Source organism: Notamacropus eugenii, chromosome 6 (genome assembly GCF_028372415.1).
Source record: "Notamacropus eugenii isolate mMacEug1 chromosome 6, mMacEug1.pri_v2, whole genome shotgun sequence".
Lineage (NCBI taxonomy): Eukaryota > Metazoa > Chordata > Mammalia > Diprotodontia > Macropodidae > Notamacropus > Notamacropus eugenii.
In genome coordinates, this window is record NC_092877.1 from 295983433 (window position 1) to 296000836 (window position 17404).

The following is a 17404-nucleotide window of genomic DNA, read 5'->3' on the forward strand; positions in this document are numbered from 1 at the left end:
ACTTTGCAGACAGAAATAGAAATCCTTTTTGATGAATAATGTGTTCTGTGACATGTAAAAAGTTCAAGAGACATAGTTTCTAGGTAATTAATCATTTTATTAATTATATACTAGCACGTTTAATAAAATGATTAAATTACTCAGAAACAATGTCTCTCAAACTTTTTATACATCACAGTTCTTTGTACGTCCAATTCTGGCAGTAGTTGATAGAATTTTGTGTTCACGTATTTTCACTGATAATGTGAAAAACTCATGACTGATTTATATTTATTGAGCTAATACAAATGACAAAAATTAAGAAGAGCCTATTTTCTTACATTAAGTTGAGATGATTGAATTTAGGCTTTGAATTAAGAAATTGGTTGATACAATCTGAGTGCACCATATAAGAAAAATATGAGTGGTTAGCATTTATATAGAGTTTTAAGGTTTGCAAAATGCTTTACATATTTAATCCTCACAACATCCCTGTGAGGTAGGTACTATTATTATCCCCATTTTATGGATGAGGAAACTGAGACTGAGAGAGGTCAAGTGTCATGCAACTAGTAACTGTCCATTGTAGGAAATATACTCAGGTCTTCCTGACTCCCAAGTGTAGTATTACAGCCTTGATGCCATACCATCTCATAGGAAAAAGTTCATAACATCTCAAGTTGGAACAGATCCCAGATATTTTCTAATGGAGTCCCTCTAAGATAATTGCCTGATCTGTGCATGTAAATCTTCAGGGAAATTTCAAATGATTTTTATATTTCTTATTGGCATTTCTTCTTTTACCTTTCTTTTGTGCATTGGCTGCACCAGGATTGCCCCTGCAATGTTACGGCAGGCTTCTTATGGCACAATAAAGATAGGCGTTTATCAGAGCTTGAAGAGAATGTTTGCTGATCGACCAGAAGGTGAGTGAGAAATCTTTTTTTTTCATTTCTTTTCTAGTGGGCAGACACTTGATTTCATTATAGTTTGACATCCGATAATCTTCTATTAATTTCTGACATGTATATTACCAAAGACAACTCTCAATAAGGTTTAAATAAATGTTTTGTTTTTAAAAAGATATTATGACAAGTTTTGCTTTGAGAAGCAGTGTGACTTAGTGTGACCTTTGTGTCAGGAAGACCACTTATGTCCTTTTCCACATACTAACCTTGTCACTGTGGGCATGTCATTTAACCTTGCAAGTCCCCTGGGGAAATCACTAAGGCTATATTGCTTCCCTGAATTTCCTGTGTGATCTTGGGCAAGATACATAATTTCTTTGAGGTTCACTAAGTTCCTCATCTATAAAATGAGGATTTTGGACTAAAGACCTTTTAAAGTCTCTTTCAGCTTTATATATATATATGATCCTGTGATCAAAATGGGGAGAGAATAAACATTTGTTAAATGCCTACTATGTGCCAGGCCCTGTGTTAAGCCCTTTAGAAATATCTCATTTAGTCCTCACAATAACCCTAGGAGGCTGGTACTATTATTATCCCCATTTTACAGTAGGGAAAACTGAGGCACACAAGTTAAGCAACTTGCCCAAAGTCGTATAGTTAAGTGTCTAAAGCTGAATTTGAATCAATACTCTATTGAACCACCTAGCTGCCTAGGCATTTTCATACTAGGTTTTCTTTCACTCTGAAAAAAAATAAGTCTGGTTATTACCTGAAGCTGTTTTTAACCCTCCAACAACATATGCAGGCATTCAAATTTGTGAATAATGAGAGAGAGAGGGAGAGCCAGCAGCACAAGCAAATCCAAGTCAAGGACAAACAAAAAATTAACAAAAAAAACTCCATAGCAGTTAAGCAAAACTGTATGGAAAAGAGGAGATTGTGGGTGGTTGATTGAACTCAGATTCATTCATTTCTGTAATTTACTAATGGACTGTGGGCTTTTTTCTGAACAAGGCCATACCAGGTTATCTGCTGTTAAACAAACACTTTCCTAGGATGTTTTCTTCCAGCTAAAACGCAGCTGGGCTTGAACAGCTTTGGCAAATAGGAAGGGCTTAGGGAATGAGAGGAAAGATCTGTGCAGCTATTTCTAGTGATTTTCCTTATCTGTCTGATGAAAGGCCTGGACAAAATAATCACCAAGATCCTTTCCAACTTGGAAATTTTATGACTCTATTAACTGTTTCTTATTTTCCAGCAGACCAGCGTAGATTAGCAGGCTAACCATGTGTCAAAATTAGAAATTCTGAGTTCAGCCCTATCATCAGAGAGAATATAAGCCTCTTGGGAGCAGTTGATTTAATTTTCTGTCTTTGTATCTCCATCGTTTAACACAGTAGTTGTGATGTTTGTTTACTAGTTGGCTCTGTGACTTGGTTCTCAGTTCCCTTGTACAATGACAAGAATGTTTGTCAGAGCTATGTTCAATTCAGAAGGCATCTATTGTGTGTCCTACTGCGTGTTGGGTACTGGGCTAGACACTGATGATGCAGACATGAAACGAGCCCCTGGCCTTAAGGAGTTTAATATTCTGTTGGAGGGAAATACTAGATGGTGGTGATGATGATGATGATGATGATGATGATACAGTGCATCTGTGATTTCATTAGCATAGGGAACTTCAGAATGAGGGAACCCCCTCTATCAATGCAGATAAGCACTTTTTCTGCAACTTGTAATCTTGGTTGCCTAGAGTTCATTTGCCTAGAGTCCTTGAATTAGTCTGTGTCAGAGATGGGACTTGAACTCAAGTGTTCTTGGCTCTGAGGCCAGCTCTTTTTCCACCACACCATGTAACCCCTCAATAATAATGAGAGCTGATATTTATATAGCGAGGCATTTAATGTACATTATTAGCTCCTTTGAACCACAATCCCAGGAGGTAGGTGTTACTTTGATGCCCATTTTACAGATAAGGAAACTAAGATTCAAAGACTTTCATTTTTAACAAGCATGCTCATTGCATAAACTATGTTATGGCTCTCCTTGTGAAGAGCTTATTTAAATTAAAGACAAAATAGTGATGTTCTTCTGTTTGCTCATAGATGAAACCCTCCTGTTAAATGTCATATGTGGAATTCTTTCTGGAGTTATTTCCTCATCCATTGCCAATCCAACAGATGTTTTGAAAGTAAGTTATACAAAACTTGTACATATTTTGTAGGTTCATCTACATTCCTTTCACTTGACAAAAATTTCCATTTATGAGAATTTTAGCAGGTAAAAGCTACTTTACTATATGTACGTAGTAGAAATAATTCACTTGGAGGTTTAGGTGCTAAAAGGAATCAGAATCAGTAGAACATATTCCTTAAACCACAGGCCAATTCAGAATTTAATTTTTATGGATTTTGTTTTGGAATTTTCTGCATATGCAAAGGAGCTGTCTAACCAGACTTCCTGCTTCCATTCTACCTGTTTTTCCCTCCGTCTTTGACTTCCCTTCTTGACTAATCTAATGTGGTCATGTGGCTTCTCTGTTTAAAGCCTTTCTTGGGATCCCTGTTTCCTGTTGAGTAATTTCAAAACTCAAGATTGGTGTTGAAAGTTCTCCACAGTATGGCTCCAGCCTAGGGTTGGAGGGTGCCTTTCCATCCTTATCTTATAATATATTCTGTACTTCCCCTCAAGTGGCCTGTTCTCTGTGCCCCTGTGCATGTCCTGGGATTTCCTGGCTCTACCTCTATTCTCACTCTGTCCCATGGCCTCAACACCCGTGGCTTCTGGATCCTCCTTTAAAACCCAACTCAGATGCTAACTTCTTCCTGAATTCTTCCAGAATCCTCTACACTTAACTCACATGGCCTTTTATTTTCCTTATCCATTTATAATGTATTATTTTATATCATGTCTATTTGTATATATGCCACATCTCCTTACTAACAAGTTCCATGAGGGGGCAAAGACCTTATCCTATGTAAAATTGTATCTTTCCTCCAGCACTTAGCACAGTGTTCTATACTGATCTGGTGGGCATTTAATTTAATTATTGAACTGAATCAAAAGAGGGAAATTGTACTTTGAGCTTTACTTGAATTAAGGAGAGCAAATTTTATTCATTCCTAGTTAATATTACTCTTATTTAAAACTTAACTTATGTTATTCATTACAAATGGTGCTATTATACACTGTGCTCAAATCCAGGATGCATATTACTATACTTTTTGAACATTTCTTCCTAGTGATAATTCAGAAAATTTGGGTTCTAGTCTTGGCCTTGCCATGGCCCAGTTTTGTAACTTTATGACAAACCCTAACTCTCAGCCATCTCAAAAATTCTGGTATTTTAAAATCTTGATATTTATAATTATGGGCATCATTTTTCCATGCATCAGTGGGTCAGTAAGCATTTATTAGATGTCTGTTGTATACTGGATGTTACATTTGGTTCTGGGAATAAAAATGCAAAAGTGAACCCCTGTCCTTAAGAAGCATGTTCTCTACCATATGCCTCTGTGATATATGGGAAAACTGGGGGTGAATTGTTCTTTCTTCCTTAAAATTACTTTCATGCTTACAGAATGTAGAGACTTCATAGAGAAAAGGGACAATGTTTGGTTAATTTGTCTCATAAATGCTATTTGGTAATGATCATCTCAGAAAAGACCCACCAATCACAAATGAAAGGGAGAAGATTTGTTCATTCAATTAAGGGATTTTAGCTGTTTTGGAACATAATTACCTGGAGCAATAATAGTATTAGATGTTGTATTTATTAATCCTATTTCTAGGGCTTAGGAAGTGGCCATTCAACAAATTTTTATCAATCACCTGTTCTGTGCAAGTTAACAGGAGATAGAACAGAGAATAACACATTCTTTGCCCTCATGAAATTTCTGGTCTAGTAACTGGATAAATAAAAAGATGCATATGCATAACTGGCCCCTCCCTATTTAGTTAAATCCCATAACCAGATTATCAGATCATGACAGTGGCTAAAAATAACAAGTCACAAGCAATGAAGACTCACTTTCAAGGTCCAATAATTTAAAAAGGAATGAGAAGCATGCCAGGGGTAATATGAGCATGTGATAAAAGGGATACAAAGTACTAGGGAAATTCAGAGAAGAGAGAGCTTGATTCTGCCTGGGATTAGCAGAGAAGGCTTCATGGTAGAGATGAAATTTGAGCTGACCCCTAATGGGGTCAAAATTGAGTAAATGGAAGCAGGGATTGGGAAGGGAATTCCACATAGAAAATAGTATGAGCCTTAAAGCCATGGAGGTAGGAAAATATGGGGTGTCTTCACACAGCAGAAAACATGACATCAATAGACTGCTGCTATCCTAGGAAGTTAAGAATGAAAACTTGAGACAAAAATGTTCTTTCTTGAAAACTATATCTTCTAAGCCTACCCTGGGTACTTTTTTGCTTTCAAATAAAGAACATATTTTTTTAGCTCAAGGTAAGTACTGTTCTCCTGGAATAGTGACTTGAATTTTTACTTTGCTATGACCTTCCCTTGTTTTGAGTAAGAAGTTTGGGAAAATATATTAGTCTTTAGGGATAAGGCCATTGCTGAAGCTCAAGAGATCTTTTACAAAGTTAAGATGATGATGATTCCCTGTCCAAATTAGGAGCAAATCATTTTTGCCCCTGAGAAAATCAGGCTAGCAGAATATTTCATTCAGTTCCATTAATTTTTATTGTTACCCATGCTTTGTAAGAAAGACACTCTGATTAATCCCTGTTCATTCTAAAAAAAATGCCCAAAGTTGAGTTAAACAATCTTTATATTGGAATTTTAGCTATGTGAACTCTGTCACCTGAGAAGCTCACTGATAAGTTCAGTTGAAGTTATGATATAAAGGTCAGCATGCAAGAGTCCCATGTTACCCTCTTTTGCATTCCTTTCAGTACAGGGTTTGAAAATAGTAGTGGCTTGGGCTCAGAGTAACTAATTCAAGAGCCAGACTGGACACCACCACAGGTTTAACCCTGCCTTAAGTGCATTGCGAGGTCATACGCACAGGGTAGATGTAGATGGCCCCTGTGCACCAATGGTTCAGTCTGATGAATTACATGCCAGTTGCTATCACGGCCTTTTTTTTTAGCCATCCTAGTCACTGCGAGGAAGCAGTATTAGTTTTTGTGTTATTGATGTATCAAAAGATTCCCTTTATTTCTGTTATCAGGTATTTTACATCTGAGGCAGCCAGGGGGTGCCATAGTGCACAAAGTTCTGACTTTGGAGCCAGGGAGACTCAAGTTCAAATTTGGTATCAGACATTTACCAGCTGTGTGACCCTATGTGCAAGACTCTTAGTCTCCCTGTTTGCCTCAGTTTCTTGATTTGTAAAATGGAGATAATAACAGCACCTGCTTCACAGGGTTGTTGTGAGGATCAAATGAGATAATAATTGCAAAGCTCTAGCACAGTGTCTGGTGCATAATAAGCACTATATGAACGTTCATCATCATTATCTCTCAGCCATCTAAAAAATTCTCTGATTTCAAAATCTTGATATTTGTCATTGTGAACATTATTTTTCAGTGCGTCAGTGGGTTAGCAAGCAAGTATGCTGTATACCAGATTATTATTCTTAGTAAGCCATTGGGTCTACTAGTATTCTATAGGCATCATATAGGCATTGGTGTCTAAGGCATAGCCCCTGCTTTATATTAGTTTGAGTGGGAGATATTTTTCATGAGAATCTTGGGATATTATCGATGTTGTACTTCCTTTTCCTATTACTTTTTATTAACCGATAGTCTTCAGATGCATGTATTTGGATGGAAACACACTTGTTTCTTCTAACTTGGATCTTAAAAATAATCCTTAGATAAGAATGCAGGCTCAAAGCAATGTGATCCAAGGAGGAATGATAGGAAACTTCATCAACATCTACCAGCAAGAAGGAACAAGAGGACTTTGGAAGGCAAGTATTTAAATCATATTATATATGGTGATAATGATGCTGTGGAAAAGCAGCAGATGCTTGGTAGGTAGAGAGCCAGCCTCAGGGCTCCCATCTAGCCTCTGATGCATACTGCCTGGCCAAGTCACTCAGCCTCTCATTGCTTTAGTATTTCTCTAAGAGGGTGAATGACAGAGAAGGTTCTGACTTACTAAAAGGAGGTTTCTTCGTCAGGTATTTCACTTATACCAGTGAAATCACAGGTCTGATTCCTATTTCTGTCCCTAATAATGATAATAATAATAACCCACATTTCTATATCCCTTAAGGTTTACAAAGTGCTTTCTTTATGATAGTACTATGAGGTAGCTTATATTCTATTCTGTTCATATTTTATCATTTATAAATTTTTTTTGTTTTTTCCCCAATTTTTAGTACTGTAACTTAGCCTGAGCAAGTATGAGAGAAGGAAGAGTGACTATTTAAATGATTCGTTCCCATACTGATCTCTTCTTCCTTAATTTCCCCATTTGTAAAGTGGAGCTATAATAAGGAGTAACTGATTTGTGATTTGAAAACATTTTGTGAATAATTGACTTCAAGAGTTGCTAAGTAATAATGAATACTTCCTATGTGGATCGAATGCACGTTTGTCTTTACTTATGAATGATTTACGATTGTCACAGAAAATTAGGCTCGTTCCAAGGTATGCCCAGTTTTGTACTGACATTCTACATGTGGGTTTTCCAGTTTTTAGAGGCTGCTTCTTAGCTCTCTGATGAATGTGTTAGTTGGTGAGTTCTGACATAGGCTTTGTCTCTTGGAAGTTTAGTATTTGTTGGCTTGTCTTGGGAAAAAGATACCAACATTCTTAGTTTATATATAATGCCATTTGTAAAATTACATAGAGTATGGGATAAGATGAACTTGAATTAACTATATTCTGTTCATTTTTATTCAGGGGGTGTCCCTTACTGCCCAGAGAGCTGCCGTTGTTGTTGGAGTAGAATTACCAGTCTATGACATCACCAAGAAGCATCTCATCCTGTCTGGCCTGATGGGAGATACTGTCTATACACACTTTCTGTATGTCCATGGGATATCTTTTAAAAAATATTTTAAGTGTGTTTGAGGATTAAATCGAGATTTAATACATCCCTTTTTTTGTTTGTTTATTTAGTTCCCAGGGAGGAGACCAGTGATTTCAGAGATATAGGGAGTGCCCCTCTCCAAAACAGATTGAAAAAACCTATTTGATAACTTAGAGTCTTAATTGCCTGTGGGCATTGAGAGGTTGAGTGACTTGCCTGGAGTCACACAGCCAGGATAGAAGTAGGTCTTGAATCCAGCCAGGTCTTCATGACATTGAAACAAGCTCTCAATACCCACTTTTGGAAATTTAATTTGGTCACCTGTATAAGGAAGTTGCTATATACATAAAAATTTGTATAAAAGTAATTTTAAAAGAGTTTTCAAATCATTAAGGTATGTACTGTCAGTTCATCTTATTAAAAAAATAAAGTTTAATTGGTATCATGATAATGAAAAGGGACATCACACACATGTATTCTAAGAACTTCCAGATGTCCTCAGTCTGTTTACTATATGTCTCTTTTTTAAAGTTTTTCAATTTTGGACCAAATGTTGAGGTTTCTTAGAATTTCTTAGAATGTCAAAAAAAAAGTGGCCAAAGTTAACTACAGTATTTAAGACGTCCAGCAGATGATTAGATTTTTTTAATGGAAAAGATATTTTTGTATTTGTTAGGGAAGGAGAGAACAGTAAACTCAGTGAAGAAAAATCAAGATATAGACATCGTGACAAGGAATAGCTCTGCATGGAGGCAGTAGAAGAAACCAGTCCTAATGTCTGTCTGCAGGGTTGTTTTATTAGCCTCAGAAGGTCAGCCTGTATGATGTAAAGTTCATTACTAAAAGATTCTCTTTCAGATCTCAGTTCCACAGCTTCTGAGCCATGTAAGAACCTCCAAATGGACTCAGAGAAAGAAAGTGGAAATGATTTTTAAAATCAGAGAAATCCTATCTTAGTGGTAGGGGAATGAGATCCTTTATGCTGTTACTGAGGAGGCTGAAGTAAAACACTGGCAGTGCTACATCCGCTAAACTGTTTGACTTTATGGGCTTCATTTTGTCATTTTTAACTTTTCTTCTGTTTTAGGGATTTTTTCTTCCAATTTTTAGTATTGTATCGTAACCTGAACAAGTGTGAGAAAAGATAGAGTAGCTATCCCTTCCCATGTTGATCTCTTCAATATGTTTCTTATTGGTTATTATTGGACCATCACAATATAAAAACTAGGGAGCTAGAGAGTCATCTTCCCTAAAGAGCAACTTTCTTTTTAAGAAAAATTACATTTGAGTTGTACCTTTATGTGGTAGTACTGGCCTGGGAATCAGAAAGCTATGGGTCTGACTACTGCTATTTACACCAGCTATGTGACCCTGAGTAAGTCATTTAACCTCTGTAAGGTTTGGTTTTCTTATCTATAAAAGTGATGATACCTGTAGTACCTAACTGATATATAATTTTGTATATTGTATATATTGTATGTCCAGAGATCTGGCCTTGGAGTCAGGAACATCTAGGTTACTGTCCTTCCTCTGACTCCTATTGGCTGTGTGACCCTGCAGAGATCTCAGTGCACAAGGCAAGTCTCTAAGACTATAATTTGCAGAGAAGGTGCCAGCCTGAATTGGTGGGTAGAGTTTTCTCATCTAGGGTGAGAAACCTATGCCAATGGAATCCTTGGCTCAGGCCCAGTCCCTATGTAGCTTAATTATTACTAATGTCATAGACACCTATTCCCCCAGAACTGGGCTGATGGCATTGATTTGGAAGTGGTTGGACAGATAAGTGAAGCTTAAGGAAGAAAGTTCCCTCCTATGGTTCCATAATTCTTTTGAAAATAAATTTTTATTGATATCTTGTTTTTATATTACTTACATTTCCCACTCCATCCTTCCTCTCACCCTCTCCCAGAGCAATATCCAATATGGTAAAAAAGAAAAAAGAAAAAGGAAAAAAAGTTCAGCAAAATTAACCATTGAGGTAATGTGATGTTATGTGCAGTGTTCCACCCCCATATCCCCCCAACTCTGGAAAGAATTGGAAGGAGTTATTTTTTGGAGCCAATTTTGGTCATTATAATTTCACAGCATTCAATTTCTCTTGTTTTGTTGGTTTTCTTCTTTCCGTTTACATTGTCGTAGTCGTACATATTTGCTTTACGCATATTTATACATTTTACATATTGTACATTATACATATTGCTTTCTTGGTTCTGCTTCCCTTATTTTGCATCAGTTTGTACGTCTTCCCCTGCTTTTCTGTTTTCATCATCTTCATCCTTTCTTACATCATAATAATGTTCTATTACATTCTTATACTGTGGTTTATTTATCCATTTCCCCACTCACAGGCATTTACTTTGTTCCTACTTTTTTGATTTTACAAAACTATTGTTAATAAATATTTTGGTATACATGGAGACATTCTTGTCAGTGACCTCCACGTATGTTTGCCTGCATACAGGTGGAATCTTTGGTTCAAAGAATATTGACATATAGCCACTTTATATGCATACTTCCAAATTGCTTTCCCAAATGGTTATACTAACTCACAGCTCCACCAAAAATGCATTAGTGTTGCCTGTCTTTTTATAAGCCCTCCATCATGGACCCATTCTGTCTTTTGTCATCTTTGCCAATTTTCTAGGTATGAAACGAATCCTGAGAGTTGTTTTGATTTTGATTTTTCTCATTATTAGTGATTATGGGGTATTCTTTCATGTAGTTGTTCATAATTTGCAATTCTTTTACAAACTGTTTGTTAATATACTTAAAATTCTTACTTCCTGGGAAGTAGATTTTAGTCTTTATTTCTGTGATTCTCTTTTATTACTAGTAAGTCTTCTGAATTTCTGTCTGATATTCAAAGCAAATGCTGTATAATTCTTGATGATGAAGCAGTTATAGAACCTGAATGGGCATGGACCTGTTAAGCCATAGTCTGACCATTACTCAGAAGTGGGGAACCTGTGACCTTGAGGCCACATGTGATCCTCTAGGTCCTCAAGTGCAGCCCTTTGACTAAACTCAAACTTGAACTTGTGGCTGTTTGGATTCGGCCAAAGGACCGCATCTGAGGATCGAAAGGGCCACATGTGACCTCGAGGCCGCAGGTTTCCCATCCCTGTACCCCTTTGCTCCATTTACAGAAGTCTAATATAATGAAGGAAGGGCTTATTACCTGATATTTGATGGCGGTATTTAGTTCTAGTATCAAAAATTATCTCTCTTACTAGATCAAGCTTCACCTGTGGTTTAGCTGGAGCTCTTGCTTCAAATCCTATTGACGTTGTGAGAACACGTATGATGAATCAGAAGACCTTACGAGACGGGACACATTCTGGTTACAAAAGCACTCTAGATTGTTTGTTGCAGGTAAGAGTGAATTTCTAGGAAAAAATTTGGAAGATATGTGTGTATACATCTGTGTATGTGTGCATGCGTGTGTGTGTGTGTGTGTGTGTGTGTGTGTGTGTGTGTGTAATATTGAAAATTCCTCTCTAGCACATTTACTTTCATTTCACCTTCTGAAATGCACACTTTAGGTTAGTGTCTGCTGAGAATTACAGTTCGTGAGCCCCCACTGATATTTCTTTTTGTCAAATCAACCAGAATATATGTCTATTAAAAGCAAATGGTATTGCCAGTAAAATAAAACTAAGTAGAGTAATATTTAAAAGATCTAAGGTAATAGAGTTCACAAGGTTTTATTCACTATAACCAACTTGTCCAAATTTGGAATCTATAAAAGTCACAGGAAAGCAAAGTTTATTGTCCTTCTGTCCCTGCTCTGCTTTGAGTAATGAGGAAGTGACTTTATATGAACAGAGTAGAACGCAGTTGTGCCTGGAATTCTAAGTGGAGAAATGGACAGGATGTCCTTGAAAGAGGTAGACTCTTAAGTAGTTCACTTTTATTTTAATCCTTGGACTAATGTTCTGTTTTTACATTCCTGAGACAGGTTTAAAAAAGTATGAAGTTAATGGAGAAGAGAGCAGGTTTTTCTCATTTATGACCATTTTTTGTTAGCCTATGAAAATTGCAGTGTTTTATAAGACTTTCTTGTTCTTCTAGCCTAAGGCCTCAAGTAGCTCAACAGGGAAATCAATCATCAGTCAGTCAAAAAAGACTATGGGTTTGATTCAAATCAAGTTTCTTGGGACTTACTGTGAACATAACACTGGGCTATGGGATAGATCATTAGTCTTACATCAATACATGCAAGAAAGATTGGATTTTTCTTAAAGGGATGGGTCTTTTAAAAAAAATTTTCCAGTTTTCTTTTCACAGTAAATAAATAGGTTATTCCGATAAGTGATATTGCTTTTGACCGCTTCACAATTCAAATAATATCTTTTTCTTTCCCAACAGACATGGAAGAATGAAGGATTTTTTGCTTTGTATAAAGGATTTTGGCCAAATTGGTTGAGGCTCGGTCCTTGGAATATTATTGTATCCTTTCCTGTTTCGTAGAGTCTGAAAAAATATAATTGTAAGAGTGTATTTTTGAAATTGTAATGATCATGTTGCTATGAATTATAGTCTTGGCACTCAGGGCTTATTCTTCATGTGATTCTAAAGATCAGAGCTATTATTTGGTATTCATGTTCTTTGGAGGTTGTCTTTAAGCTATGATCCACTCCATTTTCATACATAAAATACTGGTTTTGTGTCTCTTTTTTCTTTTTTTGGAGGAATTTAAAAATTCTCTCTCCAAAGATTTTATTCTTTTGAGACATGAGTACAGGAAAAACTGATATAATTCTTAGTACTAGACTTTGAATTTACACCAAGCTTGTAGAAAACTTAAACCTGAAGATTGGGTAATGAAAAAAATACCACATTGGAAATCAGAAGACCTAGGTTTGAATCTGACTCCTCCATTTACTACTTGTGTGATCTTGGGCAAGTCATTTTATTTATCTAACAAAATGAGAAGGTGTAGAGTAGATGGTCTCTGAGTTTCCTTCTGGCTCTGAATCTACGTCTTGAATTTTTTATCCACCCAACTCACATATAATATGCCACTTCCTCCCTTTGTCAAAAAGTCAGCATTCCTGTTTTCATACAGCTTATTAATTCATTATGTATTAATTGAATCAATTAAATTGCTAATGCAATTATGTAGCTTACTTAACTAGTTAAGTTGATTTTGTCATACATGAAGTGTGACTGATATTCATTGAAGTGATAGATTATCACATTGACCAAATAACAAGTCTGTTTGATACAGCCTAATAGAGAAGGCTGCCTGAAATTAACATGCTCAAGAATTTCTCCATTAACACTATTTCCCATACAAATCTAATGAGTTCAATTCATTAAGCATTTATTAAAGGATACTATCATATGCCAGGCATTGAAACCAAAAGATCACAGAAAAAAGTGATTAAGCCTGCCGCATTACATTTCATTGTGTATTTTCAGCTCTTAGAAGTGAGTAAATTTATACTGAAACCCACCCAATTTACAATTAATCTGATTTATTTATTTTGATAAATTTAGTGGGAGGAGATTTTCATATTTTGGCACATATATTTGGCACTAGAGGGGTACTTGGTTCTTGACTTTAGTTCATGTTGCAATCATCACATGATGTTTTAAAAGAGTGGGAGTATGATTTTAAAAACCCCTTCGCTTATATTTGTATGAAACTTTTGTATGAGAGTCCTTTTTTCTTTTAAACAAGGAGCATGTATATCTAAGTTCCTTTAGAAGTTTGGAATGTCCATTTCAGACAGTGTGAAGCCCAGATGTATCAATGTATCAGTGGATATTAATGGAGTTAATGATGATGCCACATGACAGCCTAATTTTAGTTGATATATTTTAGCAATTGAGAATGTTCTATAGATGACATTCATGTTTTCACAGACAAGAGAAAATAATTAAATGCCTCCTCCCTAGAACTGAATCCAGACAAAATTGTGAAGTAGGAAAACAATTTTGTGTTCTTTTCTCTTAACGCACCCCCTTCCTCAGAGCTCATCCTGGCAGCCTGGGCCTCTTTCCCTTATGCTGCCTCACCCCACTCCAGGGTTTTCAGATGCCAAGTTCTCCCTCCCTGAAACTCCCTCACCCAGTATCTCATTAGTCAGAATGTAGCATGTCTGTTAACTAATCTCATAAGCTAATTAGCAATAATGTGATGTTGAGAAAAGCCAGGAGCCTGCTTCCAGGAAGCATATGATTTAACTGGGGCTCTTTGGAACACAAGTTGGAGTAGGGGTTGGCACCAAGGCAAGCCTATGGGAGAGAGATTTTTGGGAAAGGGAGCACTTTTGGTGTCCCTCAGGCCATGGCATTTACCCTGGACCTCTACTCTCTCTATTTAAGATTGGTCTACTACTAGGTACTGTCTGGTTAATTAGCACATTAACTTTCATGGATTGGGTTTCTTTATTGGAATCAAGATGGAGTTATTTTTGGCCTTAACTGACTATTACAGTTCTTTGTGACATATGAACAATTAAAAAAATTGGACTTGTGACAGTGAACAGATGGCTTCAGACATCGTTGTGACAAAGATGCTATTTTCAGCAACACCGTTGCTTTCTGCTTTTCAATGCTTGACTCATCACAAATTTTGAGATGCAGGCACGGGATCAAAAAATGTCACCGCAAGAGTGTTCACTTAGATCCCTCAGATGCAACTCACCAATTACATGGAAGTACAGAGTTTGCAGTCAGAACTTCTCTTCTTACTATTTAAATGCTCTTGGATATCTGATGTATAAAGGAGGTGTCTTTGGCTGACATTTTGTAGCACTGTGTAGGGAAAAAGGGAGAACTAAGATCAGATTTCTTTTGTGACAAGAAGACTATGAGATAGCTTAGCTTTTAGCTGGAAATATCTCATAAAATGATAGGGGGCAGGGGATGGACCTATGATTTCCCTGGTATAGTTAGCCCCTAGCCAAGGGACATTGGTCTGTCCAGGCAGGTCAGCACCTGGTTTGGAACTTAGAGAATTAATTTGTAGAAGTAACTTGCCCAGGGTCACATTGCCAGAATGTCAAAGACAAGACTTGAACCCAGATCGTCCCACTTCCCAGGTGGGCTCTCTATGCACTACTCCATACTGTCTCTCATGCAGCTACATCTTATATAGGGAATATTAAAGTGCTATAGTTCGGAAGCTGGCACCACCTTCTTAATGGAGTCCCTAAAAGCTCAGTTCCTGGACTCCTGGTAGTTTTGGCTTGGCATCATTGGAAGAGAGAACCCTGCAAGGAGGAGAGACTTCAGAACTGGTTCTGAATGGTCAGCTTGAGAATAATCAATGGAAACATTATATAGAGATTTTATACCTGAAATTTTTTTTTTGTGGTTTTTAGATTCATTTTTAACTGGATGTCTTTTAGCTTCACATTCACAATGAATGCCGTAGTCTGAGTACTTGATCTATGTGACAAAGTACTACCAAGTGTAATCATTTGTACCCACTGTGGTAGCTTCAAAGAAGTTGCCTTTAAAAGGAGCTATTTCACTGTTGGAAGGAGTGCTGGATTGAGTGTCCAGAAACTTATACTCTGTAACTGAGCCTTGTCACCAATTTGCTGTTTAACTTTTTAGGAAAAGTCTAAAAACGTTCCAGTTCTTCAATTTCCTTATTTCTAAAATGGGGGTGGAGTGGCCTACAGATGTACTGAATATTAAATGGTGTCATCTGATCTCTACCCCTGTAAATCCTTGTGTTGGGGGAAATGACCATGTTTCCTGTTTCTCTAGACTGACAGGGATTACTCTGTGGACTTGTTACATATCAAGAGATGAGCTATATTATAATAGGGTGCCTTTCCTGATGGTTTAACTTAGCCCTTGTTTCTCATTCTTTTGCCAGTTGGTGAAAGGAATATATAGAGTTGCCTGTTTTGTTGCTGAAGATTTTAGATTTTATGAAGCAGAGCTTGATTACAAAAAATAGAAACTAAACCAGGGTGACAAAAAAAAAAAGCCAAAAGCACTCATGTTGGGTGTCAAAAATCCAAGATAAATTATACATTTCTTTGGCTATTTATCTCCAGGTGGCAGTATAGGATCACTCAACTGAGCCCATCCAAGCCTTAGACCACTTGTTAATGTTACTAGACCCCATCTCGAAATACTGTATTTTGTTACTTTACCAGACATTCCACCAATAGTCTATAGTTAAATCCAAAGATGGATTCCTTTTAAATTCAAAGGACTTTTTTTCCTGATTAATCACTCAATAATATATTCTTTTTTGGATTGCACAAGACACTTTATTTTTTTAGAAGGTGTATATAGTTTCCAAAATATTATAGTTTATTTATAAAGACCAATTATAAAATGATATCTTTATGATAATTCTATGTATTTATCTACTTTTCTATTTTCATACTATTTGCATGTAAAGTTCATGCTATAATGTAATGCTGAAGGGATTGGGTTAAATGAGTTCTAAGGCCTTTCTACACTAAAATTCAATGGCTTAAATAAAAAATATGTTTTAAAAAGCCTCACTTTAAAACACATTAAAAACCTTTTAAAAGAATGTACCGTTTCTTAAGGGCTCAGTTATTCAGTGTTATGAAGTACTTGATTTGACTAGTTTCAGGCTTAGAATGATTAATGATCATTTTAGAAGATTCTAGACAGAATGGCTGAAGGATTGGGAGAATCCACCCTCTCCTTCATATGTCTTAAGGGCACAGCTAAAGCCTTCTCCTACCCCCTACTTTTGAGTATATGATTTTGGAGTATGAGAAAAAGAATTTTATGGTTTTAAAGTTGTTTTTCCGTAGCTTCTATAACCAGATTGCTAAAAAATGTTTTCCATTTGCACATGGATTCAGTTAACCTCTGCTGTTAAAAGTTGCTGATCACTGTTAAGAGAAATGTTTCCTGTTTATATTTATTTGTAAGTTTGAATTACAGAGCTTTATATAAAATTGTCATTTTCATAAGCTTTCCTGCTTCTAGCTTTTTATTTAAATATTGCTGAGTTATGTAGATACAAACCTTTTGTTTAATAAACTGGACTGATGCAAAAAAATGAAAAATTCTTTGTGCTTTTTTCAAATAGCTATTTAAGTGAAGGAAAAACCCAGAATCTAGAAATCCAGAACAAAGTGAAGGTCTACAAAAGTGGATATAGGCATCCCCCTCCCCCCCACAAGTACTGGAGTCAGCTTTTTTAAAATTTTACTTTTTGAATGAACAAAAATTTTCTCTCCTTCCTACACCCAATTGGTGTATTTTTTTCCCCAAAACAAATATTTTTTTTTTTGCTAACAAGATAGAAAATAGTTATCTTCTCAAACAATGTATAGAAGACGAGTTCTTAAACTTTCTGTCATGGACCCCCTATGGAAGTGTATTTTGTTTTTAGATTGATTTTTAGCTAAATGTCTTTTAATTTCACATTCACAATGAATGCACTGCTTTGAGCACTTGATCTATGTGGCAAAGTGTTACCAAGTATAATCATTTGTACGCACTGTGGTAGTTTCTTTAAAGGGAGCTATTTCACTGTGTGAAGGAG

The 17404-nt window shown here is 36.3% G+C and overlaps 1 protein-coding gene across 5 annotated transcripts in view; it reads left to right on the top strand.

The window, feature by feature from the left end:
- The window catches only part of SLC25A30 (solute carrier family 25 member 30), a 101973-nt gene extending 85051 nt beyond the window's left edge, over window positions 1–16922 (top strand). For all 5 annotated transcript variants that reach the window (XM_072617193.1, XM_072617194.1, XM_072617192.1 and 2 more), the window contains exons 4-10: window positions 811–905; window positions 2996–3081; window positions 6734–6829; window positions 7770–7894; window positions 11133–11271; window positions 12268–12348; window positions 14345–16922. In XM_072617193.1, the coding sequence (XP_072473294.1) occupies window positions 811–905; window positions 2996–3081; window positions 6734–6829; window positions 7770–7894; window positions 11133–11271; window positions 12268–12348; window positions 14345–14386 (664 nt within the window). In that variant the 3' untranslated portion in view covers window positions 14387–16922. The remainder of the gene's footprint in view (window positions 1–810; window positions 906–2995; window positions 3082–6733; window positions 6830–7769; window positions 7895–11132; window positions 11272–12267; window positions 12349–14344) is intronic.
- Window positions 16923–17404: the final 482 nt, after the last annotated feature.